The 25716-nt window shown below is 37.7% G+C and overlaps 1 protein-coding gene across 1 annotated transcript in view; it reads right to left on the bottom strand.

Moving 5' to 3' along the window:
- Nucleotides 1–19228, bottom strand: part of col9a2 (procollagen, type IX, alpha 2) — a 28842-nt gene extending 9614 nt beyond the window's left edge. The window contains exons 1-13 of the mRNA XM_057827323.1: nt 19199–19228; nt 11466–11629; nt 10127–10201; nt 7938–7973; nt 7795–7857; nt 6953–7006; nt 6290–6325; nt 3752–3775; nt 3607–3660; nt 3426–3479; nt 673–723; nt 527–583; nt 170–223 (exon numbers count right to left, since the gene is read on the bottom strand). Of these exons, the coding sequence (XP_057683306.1) occupies nt 170–223; nt 527–583; nt 673–723; nt 3426–3479; nt 3607–3660; nt 3752–3775; nt 6290–6325; nt 6953–7006; nt 7795–7857; nt 7938–7973; nt 10127–10201; nt 11466–11537 (630 nt within the window). The 5' untranslated portion in view covers nt 11538–11629; nt 19199–19228. The remainder of the gene's footprint in view (nt 1–169; nt 224–526; nt 584–672; nt 724–3425; nt 3480–3606; nt 3661–3751; nt 3776–6289; nt 6326–6952; nt 7007–7794; nt 7858–7937; nt 7974–10126; nt 10202–11465; nt 11630–19198) is intronic.
- Nucleotides 19229–25716: the final 6488 nt, after the last annotated feature.

Below are 25716 nucleotides of genomic sequence, written 5' to 3'. Positions count from 1 at the left end.
TCACCCTTTATGCTGACTCCCCTGCCAGACCTGACTACTACAGCTAGATTAGCTCCAGTCATGTGCCTCAGGGGGCTTCATTAGAACTAATCCTTTCCTCCGCTGGTTCTGAATGCAGGGTGAAAATATAAAACTATGCAGTATGAACATGAGAGATTGTATAGCTTACCACTTTTCCAATACTGCCAGGTTCTCCAAGAGCACCGGGGCGTCCTTTATGGCCCTAAAGAGCAACCACAAAGCAAAATGATCAATTATTATAAGTCATTAGGATCCAATTACGGGTACAGATGCCTTTTTTTCTCTGTTACTGTCTATATGTACTGGAGCCAAGTGGAATAGGGACAATCGTATCGAACAAATTAACCTGCACCAACAGGACCTGTATATTGCGCTATGGCCTTTAATGTTAGACCAACATGTTCAGAATGTTTCAGCCTTGGCAGTGATCTACCTGCTACAAACTGCTTTACTTCTTTTCTTTCTTTTTCGAGATGACTTGTAACGGCAGAGCAAGGACACTCACTTTGACACCCTGAAGTCCCTGTGGGCCCTTAGCTCCTGCTGGACAGTTGAGAGGACACTGTGGTAGAGAGAGGGACACTTGTGAATTACGATGTGTAATGGCATTATGTGCAATAAATACACTTTATTTTTATCTCAGAGTCTTACCTGGAAGTCGGCACTTCCTTCTTCTCCACCAATGAACTTCCCTGGCGGGCCCTACACAGGCAAGGAACCGATAGATTAATGGACTGTGTAAGTCACCTGTTCAGTTGGCAACAGTTGTTTATGCAAACTAATAAATCTCGATCAACTTTTCCCTCCATCCTTCCTTTTGTCTGTTTATAGATTGCGTGAGGAGGTAAAATATCTCTTCAGAGGCTGCTGGATTCAGCCCACACATCTGATGGAAGGTGTGTTGGTGTAGCGTAGATGAGATAAGCACAAAAGCTAAACCAATACACTCCCATGAGTTGTAAACATCACTCTCATTGAAGACTTCCCCAAGATACACGTAGGAGAGTATATCTCCCCCCTAGAAAATACACTTGAAAGCCTTCCGCTCAAAACTGTTGATATTTCAGTGTCTTCTGTGCAGGGATATGCAAAAGATTCACAGAGCTTGCCAGTATGGTGCATCGAACGCTTCAATTATTTTCCTAAACATAGCATAACTTGAATTACTGCTTTTGAAGCATCAAAACCTACTTTTATACATTAGAAAAATGCAATACCGCACTCCAAAATAATATACTGTATTTGGGACAAGGCCAATTATTTTTGTTCAATGCTCTATAGTGTGTAATCAGGAGATCAAAAACACTTGGTTTTGATATTAAAATATCTCAAATCCTAAATGATTGCAGGGTGGGGTGTCTACTATTTACCATGTACATCCCTGCTTTATAGTGTTTAAGCCTGATGATTGATTGATAAATCAAAGTTTTTTTATTTTTATTTTATTTAGCTCCTTTACACACGCTGAAGATTTTAAGTCGGTTCGGTTGCACTGTTCTTCAAATTGAAAGTCACTCTACATTGTTTCTGTAGACATCATGTGTTACATACAGTGGAGAAAATAAGTATTTGAGCACCCTGCTATTTTGCAAGTTCTCCCACTTAGAAATTATGAGGAGTCAGAAATTTTCGTCGTAGATGCATGTCCACTGTGAGAGAGATAATCTAAAAAGAAAAATTCAGAAATCCCAGTACATGATTTTTTTATAACAATTTATTTGTGTGATACAGCTGCAAATAAGTATTTGAACACCTGTCTATCAGCTAGAATTCTGAACCTGAAAGACCTGTTAGTCTCCCTATTAAAAGTCCACCTCGACTCCATGTATTATCCTGAAGCAGATGCAATTGTTTGAGGTTGAAAGCAGCATAAAGACACCTGTCCACCCCATACAATTAGTAAGACTCAAACTTGTAACATGGTCAAGACCAGAGATCTGTTGAAAGACAACAGAGATAAAATTGTTCACCTCTACAAGACTGGAAAGGGCTACGGAGCAATTGCCAACCAGCTTGGTGAAAAAAGGTCCACTGTTGGAGCAATCATTAGAAAATGGAAAAAGCTAAACATGACGGTCATTCTCAATCGGAGTGGAGCCCCATGTAAGATATCACCTAATGGGGTCTCAGTGATCCTACGAAAGGTGAGGAATCAGCCCAGAACTACACGATAGGAGTTGGTCAATGACCTCAAAAGAGCTGGGAACACTGTTTCCAAGGTTACTGTTGTTAATACACTAAGACATCATGGTTTGAAAGAATGAAAATGAAAAGGTTCCCCTGCTTAAACCAGCACATGTCAAGGCCCGTCTTAAGTTTGCTTATAACCACCTGGATGATGCGGAGCAGTCATGGGAGCATTTTAATGATCAGATTAGAGAAAGTAGAACATTTGGTCATAATACTACTCACTGTGTTTGGAGGAAAAAGAATGATGAGTACTATCTCAAGAACACCATCTCTACTGTGAAGCACGGGGGTGGTAGCATCATGCTTTTGGGGTTTTTTTTCTAAGCATGGGACAGGAAGAGTGCACTGTATTGTGAGGTTTTGGGGAACAACCTAATTCTTTCAGTCAGAGCATTGAAGACGGGCCGTGCCTGGGTCTTCCAACATGACAATGACCCGAAGCACACAACCAGGAAAACCAAAGAGTGGCTCCATAAGAAACATAATAAGGTTCTAGTATGGCCCAGCCGGTCACCAGACGTAAACCCAATAGAAAACCTTTGGAGGGAGCTCAAACTCCGTGTTTCTCAGTGACAGCCCAGAAACCTGACTGATGGGTGGGTCAAGATCCCTCATGCAGTGTGTGCAAACCTGGTGAAAAACTACTTGAAACGTTTGACCTCTGTAATTACAAATAAAGGCTACTGTACTAAATATTAACATTCGTTTTCTCAGGTGTTGAAATACCTATTTGCAGCTGTATCACACAAATAATTTGTTTAAAAAATTATACATTGTGAATTCTGGATTTTTCTTTTTAAATTATCTCTCTAACAGTGGACATGCACCTACAATGAAAATTTCAGACCCCTCCATGATTTCTAAGTGGGAGAAGTTGCGAATAGCAGAGTGTTCATATACGTATTTTCCTCACTGTACACATTATCAATGACATTACCATTTACTGATAAACTTTCACCTTTCTGAATTCAGTTTGTTTAATCATTTTATAAGGCTTTCTCCCAGAACTCTAGACGCACTCTACACCCAAGGTCAAAGTTTTTGAGACACTTTCTCATACTACTGAATGGTAAAGTGCTATATGACATTGCGTGTGTACGTATTGTCATGTATATTCGGTACAGGATAACATACCATAAGTTTTTACCTTGACTTAAATTAAATTACCCCTACTTACTACAGTGTGAACCACAAAAGAAGGGCTTGAGACTTACTGGCTTGCCTGGTGGCCCAGGGAGTCCTGGCGGTCCAGGGGGTCCCATTAAACCCTAATCCAAAATAGAAGGAAATATAATTAAAAAAAAAAAAAAAAAAAAGTAAACACACAAACAAACAAAAAACAAAAACAAATGAGCCTGACATTTGTTCACTTAAAACATGTTAAGATGTGCTTACCTTTGGTCCGGTTGGACCAATTTCACCAGGAATCCCAATAGGCCCTGGTGCGCCCTAAATAAATAGAGGACACAATAATAGCCAAACTGTCCACCAGAAACAATGTATATCTGAAAAAAATCAAACTATTAATCAATAGTCTTACAGCAAGTCCTGGGAGGCCGGGACCCTGAGTGTACAAGAGAGGCAAATTGTTAAAGCATTTAAACTTGTGTTCTGTTCAAAATCTGTCCACATTTTTGCTGATGGATTACATTTAATCTGTGATTTTACTCAACCAGAAAATACAACACATTTGTTGTGCATTATTTTCGGTGATTGTAATAAACCAGTTATATCTCTAGCAGCGTGCACAGTCTCATAATATAGTATGAACAGTTCTTCAATTAGCTTCCATTTGCTGTTTATTTGGCGTTTTAATTCATTATGAACAAAGTAATTACGTATGTGAGCCTTCTTGCGGGAAGAACAGCCCACGGCACAAAATCTTGTGTCACGAACTTGCACTACAAACCACCATCTCCCTTCTACCATGACATTGAATGACTCCAGTACTGATGTTGGACAAAACATGGAGATGGAGCACCCTCTACTGGTTATATACTGTGTTACATTTCAACCCTAGGAACCAACAGATTAACTGTGAATCAATACAGTTGACACCATTTTAAATATTGAGGAAGGGAATGAATGGGAAATGTGACCTGTTGCTCAGGACAAAGCCAGTTTCTAAAATCCTTTTATGATAGATATTAAATATATGTCTTCAAACAACTAAATAAATTCACTGTGGTTTAGTTAATGACAGCTAAATTTAAGAAGTAAAATGAATGCCCATACACAAACATTCAGTGAAATATGTCTGTTATCAACAGACTACTTAATACACAGTAATGGGAGGTGGTATTAGTCACATATTGAATATTTTTATTATTTAGATATTTAAATCCAAATCCAGTTCTCAAATATACAACTGAAATCTGATATATTCTAATATATCCTTACGGTTCAGTGAAAGCTGAAAAGTTTACCCTTTTAGCAAAACAAAACATCAGTTTGACTTAAGAGTAGCGATCAATCTTGCTTGCCTAGTTTAAATCTGATAATCCTTTGAGGCCCGCCATAACCTTAACTACAAATTTCATCAGTACTTGGGATTATTAGCCATGTCTGATGTTGAGTTTTTGCAATGCAAAATATTGAGCTGGGTTTTTAAGAAAAACTAAGGAGCTGGTTTGTATATACAGTAGCATTAACACAACTAAGACTAGAGAACCCATAAGCGGATTTTAAGGGGGGGGGGGGGGGCAGGCCCACCTTGGTGGCCGAAAAGTGTCATTGCATGAAATTGACTTTCCTATGTACAGTATATAAAAGTTGTAAAGCAATAAAACTGCAACAAAAATTAAAGAAATGAACAAAAAAAAATATTTTTATCATGGGTCAAAATTACTTTTCAAACAGATCATGTGACTAACACCTTAGATGGTCATTTGCCTTGCATATAATTAAAAAAAAAAATTAGGGGAGGGCAATTTTATTTTTCAAATGATTTTTTTTCTTTGATTGAAAATACTTATATATATTGTATATATAGACACAAATGTCCTACCCATAAATGGCCCAAAAACAAAAAGGATTGCTTCAATCAACAAAATCTTTTTCAATGAAAAATTAAGTGTTCAAATGCAATTTTTTTAATCTCAAATATTTTTTCTCACTCACAAAAGTTTTCTATGATTGAAATTTTCTTTTTGAAAATATATATATTTTTTAAGCAACTTATTTTTTGATTGAATCATAAAGACAAAAACGTCGAAGCCAAAATGTGGCCCAAATACATATCAACATTACTTCAATCAAAAAAGTTGCTTCAATCAAAAAAAAAAAAACTTGACTCCTTCAAAAAAAAATTAAATCAAGGAAAAATAGCTTTCACATACATTTTTTGGAGTTTCAATTTCATTTTTGCATTCAAACACATTTTTTTTTGATTGAAAATATATATTTTGATTGAAGCAACTTTTTGTGGGTTGCATAATGAAGACAAAAATCTAACTGCATATGGCTCCGCCCAGGTGATACATTTTTTGACTGTGGTAACTACATTGGCACAACACCAACGGGCGTGCCCTTTTCAATGGATGACGATCTTGGCGAAAAGTATTGCTGAAGCAGCCTGATTTACAATTCACCTCAAGAATGATGGGGAATAAAATACGCTCATTGTCAACTTATTATTATACATTTTCTTGTAAGTTAATTTTTTTGCTGACACTGCATTTCGGGGTCATCAACATGTTGTGCCCCCCCTCCCCCAAAAGTCAAACTCCTACCTATAAATCTAACTCTAACCTATAAATCCTCTGTAAGAACAATTTAGTGTACATGTAACAAAGAAATGTGAACAGACACAGATCTTTCATTCCTATCATGAAGGATATGCCACATCTGGATGAATTTACTCCCAAATACAGGACAGCTGGTCAGAACTTCGGGCATATTACATAGGAGACTTGAAAGGCTGCAGTTCAGTGAGAGTATTGCTAACTTGACAGGACTAATTGCTTCCATTTCCTTGAAAGATTATTTTTATCTGTTGCTTTAAAAGGTACAAATGCTTAATATGAACGTTTATAAGAATGCACGTATTAGCAATGTGGTGGACAAAAAAAATACTTACTGGTCTGCCAGGTTCTCCACTCAACCCAGGCTGACCCTGCAGATGGGAGAATCGACACATTAAACAATACATCACACATAAAAATAGTGATTAAACAAAACTATAGCATGCTGCATTCATAAATAATACAATACTCATGGACAATTATTGGATGCGGTTTTATAGAGGAGGCATGTTCATAATGTAGTCCTGCTGAAATTAAAAGAGGCAATTACTATTTTAATTTTTCATCCTAAATTAATTTCAACCGCAAATAAAATGTAATGAATTACTTAAGTGCAATGCAGTACACACTATGTCACTTTAACATCTCTTTAAACTTCCACTTCATTACATTTCAGATGCTTTTTTTAATGTTTCACAATGTACTTCATCTGATTAATGTGTCAGCTATTGAGGTTACTTTGAAGATTGGTGTTATAAATGGATATGATGGTGCTATAAATCCAATAACCCAGCCGCAAAAGTTTGAAACACCTTAACGAGCATCATTAAATGTGAAGCCAGTAAATCAGTTCAGTAGTTAAAATCAAATACTTCAACAGGGGACACTATTCTATGTTGACTACTTTGACTTTTTGAGTTTCAAACTTCTGAAATATTTTACAGAGCATATTGTAATGTTTTTTCATCCTTCCAATAGGACTGAATCGCAACACTTGCCTTTGGGCCAGGGCTTCCCACTGCACCTCGATCACCCTTTGCACCAATCAAACCCTGCAGACAGACAGGAAAGGATGAAAACAGGGAGGTTAAAGTAGGTAAGGCACTGTGTTACTATGTGAGGCTTGAATTCACATCGAAATAATCCAACACATGATTAAACCTGACACGGTTCCTGTAGGTAATTAGGAAACAAACTGGAGATTGAGATTCCAAGGAGGATTAGTGACTAAAGCTCTAAAGATGGTGTGTGTTTGCAGTTCGTGTGTATTTGTATGCGCAAAACTTGTGACTATGAGGCACACTTCTTAAATTAAGACTTGCTTCAATTCATCTAACTTCATGAGTGTTACATTACATATGTCAAGTAAATCCAAAACCTTTTTTTTTTTTTTTTTTATTACTGAATGATTACAGGTCACATATGGTAATTTATTTTGTCACAATGTCCTAGTGCGCATAGAGCAGATGCAGCCTACTAACATTTTACTCAAATAATTCGGGTACATTAACGATGAGTTGAAGAAAAACCTGCTAAAAAAGCTGCCATCAACACTACTGAGCAAATTTATTGCAATGAATCACATAGACTTTTCACTGTTAACGATTAAATGCAATAGCCTTGTCTTAAAAAAGCATTTGTATTCATATATGACTGTTCTTCTTTTATATGCACGTTACAAGATTTTACTACCAAATTTACTGAGGTCAACAACAAATATAACAATTCATTAAAACAACATTACTAGTAGTCATAAATGCAACCATCCCTCTCATAATATGTGCCCTCCTGAAAAATGTCCCAAAGGCCTGATGCAGAAGTAAACATGCAGCTTGCTTACATCAATACCATTCTCTCCTGGCGCACCATCAGGACCAGGCTGTCCCGGCTCTCCCTTTGGTCCCTACCAAAAAAACACCCATTAAAATACGAATCGACATAATATTGAGTAATGTTCACATGTTCAAAATAAACAGTGCTTACTGGTGGACCAGGTGGGCCGGGCAAACCTTTGTCTCCCTGAAATAATAAAATATGTATTATTAGGACATGGAATGCAGCAAAAAAGATAAAAATATTATGTGTTATCATTAGGGCTGTCAAAATTATCTCGTTAACGGGTGGTAATTAATTTTTTTAATTAATCACGTTAAAATATTTGACGCATTTAACGCACATGTTCCGCTCAAACAGATAAAAATGCAGCACAGTGTCATGTCCACTTGTTACTTGTGTTTTTTTGGTGTTTTGCTGCCCTCTGCTGGCGCTTGGGTGCGACTGATTTTATGGGTTTCAGCACCATGAGCATGTTGTAATTATTGACATCAACAATGGCGAGCTACTAGTTTAGTTTTTGATTGAACATTTTCCAAATTTTATTAAAACGAAAACATTAAGTTATATAAAATTTCTATAACTTGTACTAACATTCATCTTTTAAGAACTATAAGTCTTTTTATCCATGGATCACTTTAACAGAATGTTAATAATGTTAATGCCATCTTGTTGATTTATTGTTATAATAAATAAATACAGTACTTATGTACAGTATGTTGAATGTATATATCCGTCTTGTCTTTCCATTCCACGAATATTTTACAAAGAAATATTGCATATTTTATAGATGGTTTGAATTGCGATCAATTATGAATAATTAATTTTTAAGCTGTAATTAACTCCATTAAAAATTTTAATCGTTTGACAGCCCTAGTTATCATGTATAAACTACACTAATTTTGGCACTATAAGGCGCATATGACTATAAGCCGCCACCCACCAAATTTGGCACAAAAACCGCATTTGTTCATAGATAAGCTGGACTGTAAGCCGCAGCTGTCCTCACTGTATTATGGGATATTTACACCAGAAGATATTAACCGGTAAAACTTTATTTGACAGCAGCATCATACAACTGTCATAAGACCAAATAAACCACATGAAGCTTGGAACCAATTGGCTGCAAAGCTTCATTGCTTTAGGAAGCTTCATTTGGCCATCACTGCTCCCTCGGGGGAGACAGTCCACCTCTGCTGCCACCTACTGTCAACACTGTTGTCATCCAACAGGCCTCCTAGCATGCATTGCAGTGCTACAGATGTAAATAACAATCAAAATTCATGTTCTATGCTAATTATTTCTTCAGTTACTGTTCCAGTTGTTTCATTAATTGCTAGCTATGGTATTCGGTAACACTTCATTTGACAGTGGCGCCATAAAAATGTCATAAGGCCATAATAATTATGACATGACACTGCCATGGGCATTAATGAATGCTTATGACAGATGTCATTTTGTGTCATCTGGCAAATTATCTAACCTTTGAATGGTGTAAAAGATCCAAGTTGGACATAAAGGAGTTAGTCACATAATTTGCCAGATGACACTTAATGACATAAGCATTCAATAATGCCCATGACAGTGTCATGTCATAATTATGACGGTCTTATGACAGTCTTATGATGCAGTTGTCAAATAAAATGTTACTTATTAACACAAATACATCAACAAATAAGCCACATTGTACTATAAGCCACAGGTATCGAAATGAAGGAAAAAGTAGTGGCTTATAGTCCGAAAATTACAGTAAATTATATTTACTACAATTCATAGCAAACTGGTGATGATAGTCATACATTAGACGTTTAAACAAAAATGTGATAATGAGACTTAACTGGCTGCAATGCTGTTGCATCACTACAATCCTTATTGTTCCTGACTAATACTTTCTTTTTTAAATAGATCGTCACTTTTAAAGAAAACCATGTAGAATCCTGCCCAATTGTTTTTAATGAGACCCCTTAATATTGACTCAACCCCCAATAGTAAATACTTGAAATTTCTTCAAGAGTTTATTTATGCAGTCTACTGCTGTGGCATTCATATACAGAAAATTTGGGGAACTCCCTCCAACAGCGAACTCTAAAAATATCTTAAATCTATCACATTACTGGGACACAAACTTGGACCCATTTCCTCAGGTCTGCCAAGTGTCCCTTCTCAAAGACAGCTCTCTACTAGGAACAGAGCTCCTTTGTAGCACTGTCTGTTTGCATTTTAGAGTCCTCTACTGGTTGAACTTTAGGACTGCACTAAAGTGCTGGGTTGGTATTTCTCCCTGCACAATCATGCTCTTTGTGTTAGATCAGGTGGGCAACGCAGTGGGGGATACTCACATCAATGCCGTCTGAACCAGGAGTGCCAGAAGGACCTGGTGGGCCCGCCTGGCCCTGAGGTCCAGGAGGACCTCTCTGAAAGTAGAGAAAATATTATTAGATATACTCTGTACATAAATTCACTTTTTTTTCTCACAACAAGAAACCATACATTTTTTGACTGAGATATTTTTCTCAATTTCTACCCATCAGGTTTATTTTTCTGAAAGAAGAAGAAAATAAAGAAAACCTGTAATTTTTTAAAGGGGGGGGGGGGGTTAAATATATCAATTTTAATGATATGTCTAAAATAATAGCTAAGAGAAAAAGTTTCCAGAATTGCATTCATGCTGTGTAACTACAAATAATATTTTGACATATACACTTATGTAAATATATTCATTAGAAATTTGCATAAATCACACTGTACAATCAAAATGGGTTGTTTTGCTCCAACACTGAGTTGTAACATTATAATAATAAAATGTTTATAGTAATAACCACACATTTCACAACATAGCCAGTAATAACATCCACTTTGTGAAGGTTTTTGCAAATGGAAGTACTGCCTTTAAAGACAGAAGAACAATTCCGTATAAAATATGAAAGCATTAAAAAACCAATAAATATGAATAATTCAAAACAACATGAAAATACAAAGGACCGAAAGGGGAACGTGTAAGGAGGGGTCAGTCAGCCGACACCCCCCGCATCTCCACCCTTTCATCTTCATGTATGTAGCCATTCCAGGTGAGACTTTCTTTTAATCCAAAATTCCTTTTCTTTGGGATTTCAAAAAGAATTTAAAAAAAAAAGACTGAAAAATGTATAGTCCTCCAGAGTAAAGGAATCCAGCAGATAGCACATGGTTGTCAGTTTGAATAAGGCCTTTCACACACAGTGGTCATTGTTAGTTTGTTTGTACAGTATATGCGCATATGTGTGTGTGTGCCAATGTCCATGGAGTTCCATCCTCCATTGCTACAGGCATTCCCTTTGAGAAAAGGAAAATACATTTTCTTCCTTGTTTGAAAAATAAGTCTTGTGCAAAAATATCACCCAGGAAAACTTCATGGTGTCCATTAAAAACCCAACACAAGAGTTTAATTACAATAACAATAATAATCCAAACAAGTGAAGGCTGTTTCACTTTGTATCCACTGCGGAAGAGCAGAAAATCCATCCATTTCATTTAGATTTGAGTCAGGTGATTACCCAACATCACATATGATAGCAGAAAATCATTTAAACCTTTAATACATTTGCCACCAAATCAATGAAATGAAAAGACATCCACTGTTTTTAAGGGCCCCGACCTTATACTCGTTTTGCATCTAGCAGGTGTCCCTTATCTACTTACCACTTGGGCCAAAACTAGGCACAGTGTCTGCAGTACTACCCAGGACTTCAGCACGACCGAGAGAGAAGCCATGGTCCTTCTCCTCTATCGGTGTCACTCTCCTCGGTTCACCAAATCCTCTCGTCTTGCTCCCCTATTCCTTTCCGGGCCAGCACTGTGAGGGACTGGTAGGATAAAAACTGCTTCAGAGAGGGTGTGGGGGTGAGGGGTCGTGGGTATGTGCACACTCAAGAAAAAAAAATCCAACTTTGAAGGACAGGGCAAATAGGGTGGATGAAGGAGGAGGGGAGTGGGAGTTAGAGGTGTAATGATGGTATTCAAGTTGGCCCCGTAAGAAGCAAAGAAACACAGAGCTTGCATATGCTACTGTGAGTGCTTACTTTATGGATTATGTGTAAATGTTTCCCTAAGTAGTACAAGCTCCTCCCAAATATATAGGAGCTGGAATACTAATTAAAAGCTGAATGAGCTGTGAAACTACCAATTCTAAGATTTGGAACATTGAATGATTAGATGTTTAGGGGGGAAATTCTTTTTTTTTTTTTTTTTTCTAGTAACTTCATTTATTTTCATGAATCAATCAACTGACGTCATGTGGTTATGTCTTTAATTGCATGTAGCCCCCTCTACTAAGAGATTCATCACAACGCGATCAAACATAGAGGATGTAAAAATTGACTTACAGTGACCCCTATAGTTCTCGTACGGATAAACATATAGTTCATTTAAGAGCCACTGGATGGCAGCAAGGTCAAGAGATACCAGTTGGATGCTGTTAAGATTGTGCTTTAGGAACGAGAAATGTTGCCCTTTTAAAACATATATTAGAGTCCATCAATCATAAACAGTAAACTAAGTAGGTGCTTTAGAATCTGTTCTGTTTCATCATGGTGTCTCTCTTTTCATGTGCTCTGTGACTGGCTGCCAGTCCAAGCTGTACAAGACTTAGACTCAAACATCATACTCATATTAGTTATTCATTCTTGGCGTGTTGGACATTATATTGTAGAAGTAGATAACAGTATTTAAATTGACAGTATTTCACCCTTTAAGGGCCCAAGTACACCAGATGCATGATCGTTGCGGTTCCGGTCCGACTCCGGTAAAAAATAGCGCCGGAGCCAATCCGTTCCCATTATATCCTATTGTTCAACGTATACCGGCCGCGTCAGTGCTCCGGATTGACTGCAAACCATCACCACCACCACCATGGTATAGGCTATTTTCTATTTTTGCCGGACACGCATCCGACAAAATGGGCCTGGACGTAACAGCCCAGTTGCCTATTCACGGTTTAAACACCAGCGAACACGGACGAAGAACGTTTCATCATGGAGGTGGAAAGTCACAAAGTGATATACGATGCAGCAGATCGTTATTATAAGGACAGCATTAAAAGCGAAGCTGAAAGGTGCCCTATTATGTGTGTTTTTGTGGCAATGATATCCAACACACGACGCGCTGACAACTTTGAAAAAAAAAAAAAAGCAGCGTATCCGGAAGTGGTTCGACCGCAGAAATTCTCGTGTCCGGCGCACACACAATCTCGGTTTGTATACAGAGTCGAGGGGGAAACGTACGAAAGAGAATAGAGACACCTACAACTTTTGACCTGGTGGTCTATTCAAGACGTTTCTCTTTCTTTCCTACATTTTTCTTGACTTTTCATGGAAAAACCAACAGTTTGCGCTGGGCACAGGAATCTGCAGTGTTGAGACACCAATTCCAAGTACGCAGTTTTTTAGTTCGTGTAGTATATAATTCGCTATCCATTTTATAAATATTACAGATTATTTCACAGTTGTTTATAACAGATCTATGAGATGTTATGTGCCATAAATTGTAAATGTGCACAAAGATATAAACCCACTGACACAACCAAGGGCATAATAGGGCCCCGCCCACCTTCCTCGCACACACGGAGCCCCGTTCTCAACATGATGCAGTCAATCTGGAATTAAGAGACAGACATAACTAAAATATCAATATGCAAAGAAAAAAATGTGCTCTCTCTCTGCTTCTCTGATGAGTATAGACTCCGTGTGTTTTTCGTTGTTTTAAATGGCACATTATAGCACGCGTTCACGCGAGCGCTCACGAGGGAACAGAGCTGGCGGACCGCAGTCGTGCGCAGCCGGTATGATTTGCCTGTTTTTGACGTACTGCGTGGCACACAGTCAACACTGAACCAGATCGGAACCGCAACGATCATGCATCTGGTGTACTTGGGCCCTAACACCGGACGTGTCTGCAGCGACACGTTTACGTATATCATCTTTGAAGCCTTGTCACTCTGTAATTACATCACCCACGTGCCACTGGTTGGTCCCATTTCAAAGTGCGGAAGTTGAGGTCCGTGCCCGTTTTTACTTGAAGTCATTCAACCAAGTAAAACAGGAGATAGTGTCAATTGAGTTTTATTGTTATATTGCCCTCATAATCATAAGAAAGCTGCATGGACATGTCTTTATGTCCTTATTTCCAACATTTCTTGTCCTTTTTCAAAACTGAAAACACCACGAAAACGACATTTCCCAGGGGCCATTGTGAGGTCACTAAGGACGGACGTAATGTGAACATTTTAATCAATTGCTGAGCGAGGCACCACCTAAGGAGAGGGAGGCGAGGTAGCGAGCAACGGCCGGTTGGATTGAGCAAGCGACTTTGAAACGTGCGGAATGAATCGAAAACTAAATTTAGCGCAAGCTAATGCATTTTTTCATCAACTCAAGTAAGAGGATGGGGAGCAGTGCGCAAACCGCGGAAGAGTGGGCTGTGTGACATAGTGTGACAAAGACTTTTTTTCGATGTTATATTTGATTTTTTTTTTCACTATCAGTCTTTTCCATTTGTATATCGGTGTATGGGTTTGAGAAGCTTGATTATATGTATATAATTTTGATATCTATCTATCTATCTATCTACAGTGCCTTGCAAAAGTATTCGGCCCCGTTGAATCTTGCAACCTTTCGCCACATTTCAGGCTTCAAACATAAAGATATGAAATTTAATTTTTTTTGTCAAGAATCAACAACAAGTGGGACACAATCTTGAAGTGGAACAACATTTATTGGATAATTTAAACTTTTTAAAAAAATAAAAAACTGAAAAGTGGGGCGTGCAATATTATTCGGCCCCCTTTACTTTCAGTGCAGCATACTCACTCCAGAAGTTCAGTGAGGATCTCTGAATGATCCAATGTTGTCCTAAATGACCGATGATGATAAATAGAATCCACCTGTGTGTAATCAAGTCTCCGTATAAATGCACCTGCTCTGTGATAGTCTCAGGGTTCTGTTTAAAGTGCAGAGAGCATTATGAAAACCAAGGAACACACCAGGCAGGTCCGAGATACTGTTGTGGAGAAGTTTAAAGCCGGATTTGGATACAAAAAGATTTCCCAAGCTTTAAACATCTCAAGGAGCACTGTGCAAGCCATCATATTGAAATGGAAGGAGCATCAGACCACTGCAAATCTACCAAGACCCGGCCGTCCTTCCAAACTTTCTTCTCAAACAAGGAGAAAACTGATCAGAGATGCAGCCAAGAGGCCCATGATCACTCTGGATGAACTGCAGAGATCTACAGCTGAGGTGGGAGAGTCTGTCCATAGGACAACAATCAGTCGTACACTGCACAAATCTGGCCTTTATGGAAGAGTGGCAAGAAGAAAGCCATTTCTCAAAGATATCCATAAAAAGTCTCGTTTAAAGTTTGCCACAAGCCACCTGGGAGACACACCAAACATGTGGAAGAAGGTGCTCTGGTCAGATGAAACCAAAATTGAACTTTTTGGCCACAATGCGAAACGATATGTTTGGCGTAAAAGCAACACAGCTCATCACCCTGAACACACCATCCCCACTGTCAAACATGGTGGTGGCAGCATCATGGTTTGGGCCTGCTTTTCTTCAGCAGGGACAGGGAAGATGATTAAAATTGACGGGAAGATGGATGCAGCCAAATACAGGAACATTCTGGAAGAAAACCTGTTGGTATCTGCACAAGACCTGAGACTGGGACGGAGATTTATCTTCCAACAGGACAATGATCCAAAACATAAAGCCAAATCTACAATGGAATGGTTAAAAAAAAAACGTATCCAGGTGTTAGAATGGCCAAGTCAAAGTCCAGACCTGAATCCAATCGAGAATCTGTGGAAAGAGCTGAAGACTGCTGTTCACAAACACTCTCCATCCAACCTCACTGAGCTCGAGCTGTTTTGCAAGGAAGAATGGGCAAGAATGTCAGTCTCTCGATGTGCAAAACTGATAGAAACATACCCCAAGTGACTTGCAGCTGTAATTGGAGCAAAAGGTGGCACTACAAAGTATTAACGCAAGGGGGCCGAATAATATTGCACGCCCCACTTTTCAGTTTTTTATTTGTTAAAAAAGTTTAAATTATCCAATAAGTTTTGTTCCACTTCACGATTGTGTCCCACTTGTTGTTGATTCTTGACAAAAAAATAAAATTTTATATCTTTATGTTTGAAGCCTGAAATGTGGCGAAAGGTTGCAAGGTTCAAGGGGGCTGAATACTTTTGCAAGGCACTCTATCTATCTATCTATCTATCTATCTATCTATCTATCTATCTATCTATCTATCTATCTATCTATCTATCTATCTATCTATCTATCTATCTATCTATCTATCTATCTATCTATCTATCTATCTATCTATCTATCTATCTATCTATCTATCTATCTATCTATCTATCTATCTATCTATCTATCTATCTATCTATCTCTCAATTTTCTGGGGTAAGAAAAATTTTGAACAGGAGGGCATTTTTAATTTTTTTTTTTTTTTTTAACAGCAAAACCCTTACTGGAGTTGAGAGCATAAGAGAGCATAATTAAAGACGCCACGATTTTAACGCGGTATTATCGCGCACTTACCTCTTTTCAATCCAAAAACTCGCGGAAATCGAGGAGTGGTCAACATTTTCTTTTTCATGTATTCACAATTTTAAACATTTTTTACAGTGTTTGTTTGGATCAATTATTTATCATCTAAAAGATTGGGGAAAATGAGACGGTAACAAAAAAAAGTACAATTAAACTATAGTTATGAGGTAGATGTCTATGACCTTTTAAGGACACCATTTTTTCATTGAGAAGTAATGTGTTTAAAAGTTTAAAATATGCGAGTGAATAATATTTTAAAGTGTTGTTTTTCTTTTTTTTTTGTACTAAATATTAGACATCAATACATGATTCTAAGCTAAAAATGACAGGTATTTTGAATAATAAATATAATAAAAATAATTTCTTTTTATGGCTGGGTTGAAACAAAAGTGGTTGTGTTACGTCTGTAAACGGCGGTTTCCAGGGTAAAACTGACAAATTAAAAATATGAATCTGCTATTGCAGCATATAGACATATTGTTCTATCAAACACATTACTTCTATTGGCTTAAAATACAGCAGTTTATTTTAAATCGGAGTGCAAGAGCAGAAACAGCTTTTTCAGCCTAGTCTGTTTTCCGCCATATATATTTTCACTATTTTACACTCTTGGTCTACTGTATATTACCTGTTTTGACCATACGTAGAAAGAGCTAAAATGCCTATGACCATAGCTGCTGTTTCTGTTGAATTATCAATACAAAGCTATTCTATGTCATTTTTTCTGTTGAATATTTATCCAAACAAGTTGAATAAATATTATCAAGATTCAAAACGTTTCGTTGAGCATGTTTGGTTCACAATTGGACATCAATATTACAAATTTTGACCAAAAAATTGATTTTTTTTTTTTTTTTTCCTTGGCTTTTTGTGTTCAAAATGTTGATTGTAATTGGTCAGTAAAGAAAACAAGATTTTGGACATAAAGGTTATGGTTTCCTGAAAAAAAGGGACCCAGCCAGGCCATTGTGAACACTTTTGTCTTTAAAATATAAAGGCAACATCAAAGGCTTGTAAATTCGGGAAAAAAAGGCACAGGTGTTCAAGGGTTAAATCCTTTGCGGAGTTTTGAGTTCTGCAAAGACCCATGGACAAGCTTTATTGTCATTTATGTGTACAATACTTGAATTCCATTGAAGAACTATGTTTCTTATTCGTATTTCTTCTTTTTTTTTTTTAACTTAAGTGGAGCTTGTTATCATTTCTGGAACAGAAGAACACATTTGCCTCTAGGCGGATTTCATTGCAATATACATCTTTCACAGTTGTTGTTTTTTTTTTTCTTTTCCAAACAAAGTGTTACTTGTAAAGTTGCTTTTGCATCATATTCATCTTCAACACATATTGATTGAGAAATTGGAATGAAGTAAATAATAGATGGATGGATACATGCTGAAGAAAGACAAAGCCAAATTTTTCTGGAGTGCAAGTGTAAGCAAAGTGATAAAATAGGCTGCCATTGAGTAGTTTGCAGTGCTTGAAGCTGACCCTGCCGACCTAAATGAAGGCCCCAATGTAAAGAATCGGTTTACAGTCAGTCGACGGACAAAAGGCACTCATTGACAAGCTGATGACATGCAGGCTGAGGATATTAGCCTGTCAAATATGAAATATTCATTAGGGTTTTTCGTGCTTGAAATTCTGGCATGAAAATTACTTTGTCTGTTGAAGGCTCTGGCGGGTTTGACACGTAAAATCAATAGGAGACTAAGCAGATGAAAACACATGATTAGGTTGTCAGTCATGACGCTTGAACGAGTCTAAGTGAACTTCAGTTGTTCACGTAATGTTTCAGTTGATTCAAGAGTACATTTCTTTCCCTACTTGTGTTAGTTACGGTGTTGCTTTTTTCTGTTCTGCATTTCTTGTATGATGTAAAGACAATAAAACACACAATCATTACTTTATAAATCCTGTAAAGGAATTATGATAAAACTTTTCCATTAAACAGATTGCTTTTTATCCAGTTTCAAACTTTTATGCTTTATAGCATAGTTCAATCTACTGGTACTGTATATGCTCTTTATTGCTTGAAGCACATTATCATAAGGCACTCATTGAGGTTCAATTCTCCTGAAGCCTCCAACCCAAAGTGGGCCTGATTGCTCATGATATGCATTAACAACTGGCTCTGTGATAAAGGCTGACAAAGTGCTTGCCTTGATAAACATGTAAAACAAAAAAAGAACAACCAAGCAGCAAAATGTCAGCTTTGATCATTCTGTTTCTCCAGAGATGGATTTGACTGTCATTCACAGCAACATGCGCCATGCAGAACAAACTGAATTACTTGAGTGGAGTCTTAACAAGAACAACAAACAAAAACATTTTTCCTCTAATTGTTCTTTGTACCAAACAAATGATCTGGTAGCCATCCAAGTATTAAAGTGAATTCAGAGGTGGGTAGTAACGCATTACATGTATTCTGTTACATTTACTTGAGTAACATTTTGAGAAAAATGTACTTCTAAGAGTAGTTTTACTAAGCAATACTTTTTACTTGAGTAGATTTGTGAAGAAAAAACGCTACTCTTACTCCGCTACTTTGGGCTACACAAGAGTCATTATATTTTTCCTGTCCCAAAATTGACATCTTCCCATCCCTGAGGGACAGTTCCCTGCCACTCTCAACAAACCTCATGTGCGTACCATCCATTGGCACAATGGACAGAATACCATCCCGTCCAGTGTTTCATGAATCTTATATATTAAATTTTTTTTTGCTTGCGATGCTGAGAGTCTCTAGAGATGTATATTACCAGGGTAGCCCTACCGATTTCGCTTAAGAGACGTCGCAACAATAATCGCATGACTCAATTTTACCAATCAGATGTAAGCTTGCCGTTCTTTCTTCATGCCGGACTGTTAAATCATGTGGTGTCTTTAAAGCACTGTAAAAAATGAAGTATTTGATATAGAGCGCTGCCCTCAACATGACTTGAAAGCGTGGATTTAAACTCTCTCTCAGTTTTTGTTTGGCACCGATTGACCGAGATATGAGCCGTTTAATTTCAAAATAGTAATTATGAAGGAACGCGTCACTATTCAAACTCGGAACTATTTTCTCCACCAGAGGGCAGTTATGCTCTTTGGATAAATAATGCTTCATTTATTTAATTTTCTTTTTCCTCGTCAGAATTCAATATATATATTTTTTTTATTTGTATTTCTTTAGCTTAATGTGGTTGTGTGATGGGTTATTTTACAGTATCAATATAACAATAGTTCGTAAAGATAACTTTGCTCTCAGAATAAAAATACCAAAAAAAGAATCCAACAAAAATATAAGCAGTTACTCACAATGTTACTCATTACTTGAGTATTCTTTTCACCAAATACTTTTGTACTCGAGTACATTTTTGGACGACTACTTTTACTTGAGTAATATAATTTTGAATTAAAGCTATTCTTACTTGAGTAAAATTTTTAGCTACTCTACCCGCCTCTGCTTCAATTACGATTCAAGCCACATTCCCAATTTGAAAAGGTTTAACCAGTTTGCTGGACTGACTGAATAAATAAATAAATGAAGATGAATATTTTATTATCAATACGGTCACACACACACACACACACGAAAAAAATGTGTTCTTTCTGCAACCTACATTGTGTATTCCAGTCTGGAGACTAAATAGTTGAGTAGCAGGTAAATTGATCTGATAAGACGGAATCTCATGAACCTTTAATGAGGGTATTTAAAATTGTGATGTTGATGGAGAGTGAGGATGAGCATTGTTGTGACAAGGAAGATTTCTGATCAGCTGGTTCTATGAGTTAAGTCAAAGATTCGTTGATCTGGTTAAGTATTTCTTACACATAATGCAATACTAAAAAAACATCCAAAAAATATCAATTAAATTATTGTTATTTCATTCTATTCTATTGTTTAATTAATTTAATGCAACTACATTTCTGGTCTGGTCTGTGAATGGATTTAGTGAGCCCATGTGAACATGCGTCATGCAGCATCCTCACAGTTTCTCATTTCTTCCTTCCTCCCCTTCAGGCTACTTTCTTGAGGATTTTCACTCACTACCTTAGGCTCATCTTGCCTGACAACAGTTTCACACCTCGGTGTTTTGTTGTTGTGTTGGAACAAAATAGTCCTTGTCCAAGTCGGTTTTGTCCTTCCCGTAGTCACTGAACTCTTTCACTCACCTCCCCAGCTTGTCGTTATGTGACTTATCGCTGACCGTTCCCCTTCTGTGACTGCTGTCCGGCTTCATCCATCTCTTTATCTTCCAATTTTCATTCCATGTCACTCCGCCCTTTTTCTCCTCAATAACCCACAGAGGTCTTATGCTCAGCATTTGTCAGTGACACTTTGGACACACCCACCTCTCACACGACTGAGTTGATTGAAAACCCTGGTGCTAGTGATCCATACTGCTGACAGCATTATACTTGATCACCCTAAATCAGCGCACAACACAGGTGGCTTACTGCATCACTGACAATGGTGATGTGAATTTACTAGACTGTTGTTGACATCATTTCTTCTGCATACCATGACCGTTTATGGACACTTTTAGCTTCCAGCAGGACATTCTTATACTACTTTTGTAAGAGTAATATAAGATGTTCTCTCTTTCTGATGCCATATCCAATTTCCCTCTCATTTGTTCCCCCACAGGACCGACCTATATGATGTAGGCTATGGTTGGCCAGTATAAAAAAGTATCTGAACCTTTTTGAATTTTTCACATTTCTGCATAAAATCACCATCAAATTTGGTTGATTTTTGTCAAAATGAACCAAATGAAAATACAGTGTCTGCTTTAACTAAAACCACCCAAACATTTATAGGGTTTCATATTTTAATGAGGATAGTATGCAAACAATGACAGATGGGGGGAAAATAAGTAAGTGAACCTTCTGCCTAAGGCAGGGGTGTCCAAACTTTTTGCAAAGGGATGCAAAGAGATTGGGTGTGGCAAAAATGTGGGGGGCCGACCTTGGCTGACGTCCTTTACGTACAACAATATATTCAAGCAAATTTTAGCAAGCCATTCTGTGTGTCACATTCACTTTATTATTATTTCATAATTAATAATTTCAACAATCTCACAACTCGGCTTTGTGGCGTTCTCTTTCTACTCTTTTCTTGCGAAATACTGCTGCTGTGAAATTAAACTAGCTTAAAGTAAATTCAATTTCTCGCTGTCTATCTTCCCTATAATCTTGTCGTACATGTCAGCGTGTCTTGTTTGGTAATATCGCCACACATTGAACTCAACAGCGACTGTCTCTTTGCAAATAAGACAGACACAGTTGTTGCGTATTTTATAGGGCTGTCAAACGATTAAAATTTTTAATGGAGTTAATTACAGCTTAAAAATTAATTAATCGTAATTAATCGCAATTAATCGCAATTCAAACCATCTATAAAATATGCCATATTTTTCTGTAAATTATATATATATATATATATATTCTGTAAAATAATTTGTTGGAATGGAAAGATAAGACACAAGATGGATATATACATTCAACATACGGTACATAAGGACTGTAGTGGGCATTTCACTCTACTGTCATTTAAATCTGTCTTTGCTGTCCTCACTCCGAAGCGTCTACTTTTTCCAAAGCTAGACAGCTAGTGAACGACGCCTTAATAATCAGACTTCTTCCTTTTTCATCTGATTTATTAATAAAATGGCCTCAAACCACTGTCCTCTTTAGACCGTAGTGAAACTACAAAAAACAGTACACAAGCATTGCATTAGCAACAACGTTAGCTTAGCACGCTATACAGGTTCACTAAACATAAACAAAAACCGTCTCATACAAAAAATATAACATTTCGCTTACTAACATAATATGTACATTCTTTACAACAACCATACTTACGGACAAATCTTGTCCAAGGATCATATAAGCACAACATTACAACGTAGGCGTCAGCCCGAGACGTCGTGCAGCCATATTGAACTGGCAAGTAAAGCAATAAACCATGTCGCAAAGCGACCACAAGAGTTCGCTGTTAGACAGCACAAAAAAACTTGCTGTAAAACTTACCAAAAGGCAGAATACTGTCTGAGCGGGACATGTGTGTTAATTGCGTCAAATATTTTAACGTGATTAATTTAAAAAATTAATTACCGCGCGTTAACGCGATAATTTTGACAGCCCTAGTATTTTAGTGAAGAAACAGTCCAATTTCCATCTATCCTTGAAACGTCGGCCGTCGCAGTCAACTTTCTTTTTTTTTGTTAATTGTCGCCATTTTAGAAAATTGGAAGTAAAGGGTCACACGAGGTAATGTTGCTTAGGGTGCTGCTGCCTTTTAGTGGGTAAATGAGGAGCAGCATTTAGTGTGTAAGCTACTTCATATGCTGGTGGCAGTATTACTGACCAATTTATTAAGTCTGTGTGCGGGCCAGACGTTATTGATTTTATAACAGAAGCTGGGGGCCGGATGAAAGATGACCACAGGCCGCATTTGGCCCCCGGCCCGGACATTGGACATGTCTGGCCTAAGGAGACAAAAAGAAAATTGAAACCATTTTTTACCAACCATTTTAATTTTTAAGTCATGTGTGTGCCCAATCACTGATGAGTGGTTTAAAGCTGCCCTGTCCACTATAAAATACACACCAGGTAAGAAATGTCTTGATGAGAAGCAGTATTGTGCATCACTGCTCGGTCAAAATAGCTGTCTGAAGACCTTAGATCAAGGATTGTTGATTTGTATAAAGCTGGGAAAGGATACAAAACCATCTCTAAAAGTCCGGCTGTCCATCAATCGACAGTCAGAGAAGTTGTCTACCAACGGAGAGAGTTTGCTTCTCTCCCAAAGATAATGCCAAGTGTTTAGCGCAGAATACTCAGAGAGGTAAAAAAAGAACCCTAGAGTGTCTGTTAAAGACTTACAGAAATCACTGGCCACGTCCAATATCTCTGTGCACACACTAACTATGTAAAACTATGGCCAAGAATAGTGTTCATGGCAGGACTCCACAGAGGAAGCCACTGCTGTCTAAAAAAAACATTGTTGCTCGTTTAATGTTCGCAAAAAGGCACTTGGACACGCCACAGACGTTTTGGCAAAATATTTTGTGGACTGATGAAACCAAAGTTGAATTTTTTGGGAGTAACACAAAACGTCATGTGTGGAGGAAAAATGGAACAGCTCACCATCATTAACACCTCATCCCCACCGTGAAGCATGGTGGAGGGAGCATCATGATTTGGGGCTTTTTTGCTGCCTCAGGGCCTGGACAATTTGCAGTCATTAAGAGACTGTCTGTCAGACAGTTGAAGCTAAAAAGTGGATGGATGCGGCAATAAGACAATGATCCAAAACACAGAGGTAAATTAACTTCAGAATGGTTTAAGAAGAAAAAATACACGTTCTGGAGTGGCCAAGTCAAAGTCCAGACTTGAAACCCATTGAGATGCTGTGCCATGACCTAAAGACAACAATTAATGTGAATAATAAGTGGCATGGAAAATGAATGAATGAATAAGTCCGGGGTTCCCTTGAAGTTTCTATAATTAGTATTGATACTAATTATCAATAGTTCCAGTTTTATAGATTTACTTTGTATTATATATAAAATACAGTAATTGTTCTATGATCATCTTCAATCACAAATGGCTTTCTTTTTAAAATTGATGCTTGAACACCACCAGGATCTGCTCTTTGTCAATCTGAATTTAGGTCTACTCTTTGTCCACAGTTCCCACATACTACTGTACATTTCATCAACGACACTCAAGAGGTCTGCTCTTCAAGAAGCATTCCATTCCACCTTCATATTCTTGGCTCATATTCACGAGTGTGTTGTTTGACATGTTTCCATGAGTAATTCTGACACCTCAGCACCTGACACAGCGCTATCAATGTCACATACATCCCACAAAATATATTGAGAGAAAACAGGACTTGATGCAACGTTCCATATTAGAGTAATAGCATGATTATGTATGTACGTTATGTTATTAAAATACTGTTTTTGTTTTGTTGATTGACTTTTTAAAAGAAGAACAATAATCTGAAAGATGGGCACTTATGAAAGGATTGCGATAACTTAATATCATTCATTGACAGTGGTCCCGGCTTCAGGGCCGGATGCTGGAGTGCAAGTATGTGCACATTAAAAACATACACACCACCTGCCATGAATTAGGGCAAAGTAGGAAACTGCACCCACGTGTTAGTTAGAGGAAACTGAACCTAACTATTGAATGTGTTAGGCGTCATGGTCATGCTTTATGTGTTTCACAGATAAGTACAGACATGCAGAGCCTGATATACTGGTAACCCTTAACCAGGATTATTTAAATGTGTATACCACTAAAATGAATTGTTGTCAGAGAGTTGCATCTTCAAGACACCATATGATTTATAATGCTGCTATTGCCATTCTAGCAAACTCTTGAGTGTACATTTTTTTTTAGTATATACTGTAGTTTGCGTGCTTAGTAGCAACTGTAATATATATATGTGTTTTAAAATATATCATATTAGCTAATGTCAGGTGCATCCTAATCATTAACATACAAGCCTGCACATTTTCACTATAGCTTCAAATCAAACATAGGGCTCCTGAATTGTTGGTAGCTTTGTGTGTAATGTAAAAGGAACCATCTGGTATTCCTTTTTTTTTTCAATTGCATTTCTTCGACGCGCCCAAACCGTTTGGCCCATCGACACTGTTCAAATACCCAAATGACCAGAATTCTCGTGTGATGAAGATCTTTCAAATGACCCTCCAAAAATTACCTTTCGTGCCAAAACATGTATGTATTCCAATTCACATTAATCAAAAATTGCAGTAAGGTGTATACAGAATTTGCCAAATACCTACGGTTCCCCCAAAATTTGCCAAAAATGTTTCCATTCGTTTTCTAATAGCCAACTTTCCCTTTCATTATCAATGGCAGAAAAACATGGATGGTTGTGATTTTTTACCAAAAACTTACTATTTCAGCCCATTGACATTCAACTGACACCCAAGTTGTCAGGGATTGCTGGGCGGGCAGGTGTGTGAGGACCCAAACGCAGGAAAAGTGAAGCGAGGCAAAAAGGGCGGTGCAAAAAATGAATTAATTAAGGCCGACAGAAAAAACAAAGTACAAACCAAAACTGAGGTGATCCCAAAAACACAGCAGCAAAGAAAACTCAGGTTACTAACAAAAGGCTGGGTATCAAAAAACTTACTTGGAACACGAGGGCTAGGATAGACATCGACTCTGGCACTGACACAGACAATGACGCAACAAGGAGTGACAAGAAACTGGGTCATTATATACGCAGACAAGGGGTAACGAGACGAGGAACAGCTGGGTAACACAGGTGGATGCAGATTGCAGGATACACTGGGAAAACACACACA

The sequence above is a fragment of the Corythoichthys intestinalis genome, chromosome 22 (assembly GCF_030265065.1).
Source record: "Corythoichthys intestinalis isolate RoL2023-P3 chromosome 22, ASM3026506v1, whole genome shotgun sequence".
In the NCBI taxonomy this organism is placed as follows: Eukaryota; Metazoa; Chordata; class Actinopteri; order Syngnathiformes; family Syngnathidae; genus Corythoichthys; species Corythoichthys intestinalis.
Note: the sequence above shows the minus strand (reverse complement) of the source record. Positions and strands in the feature narration are given on the sequence as shown.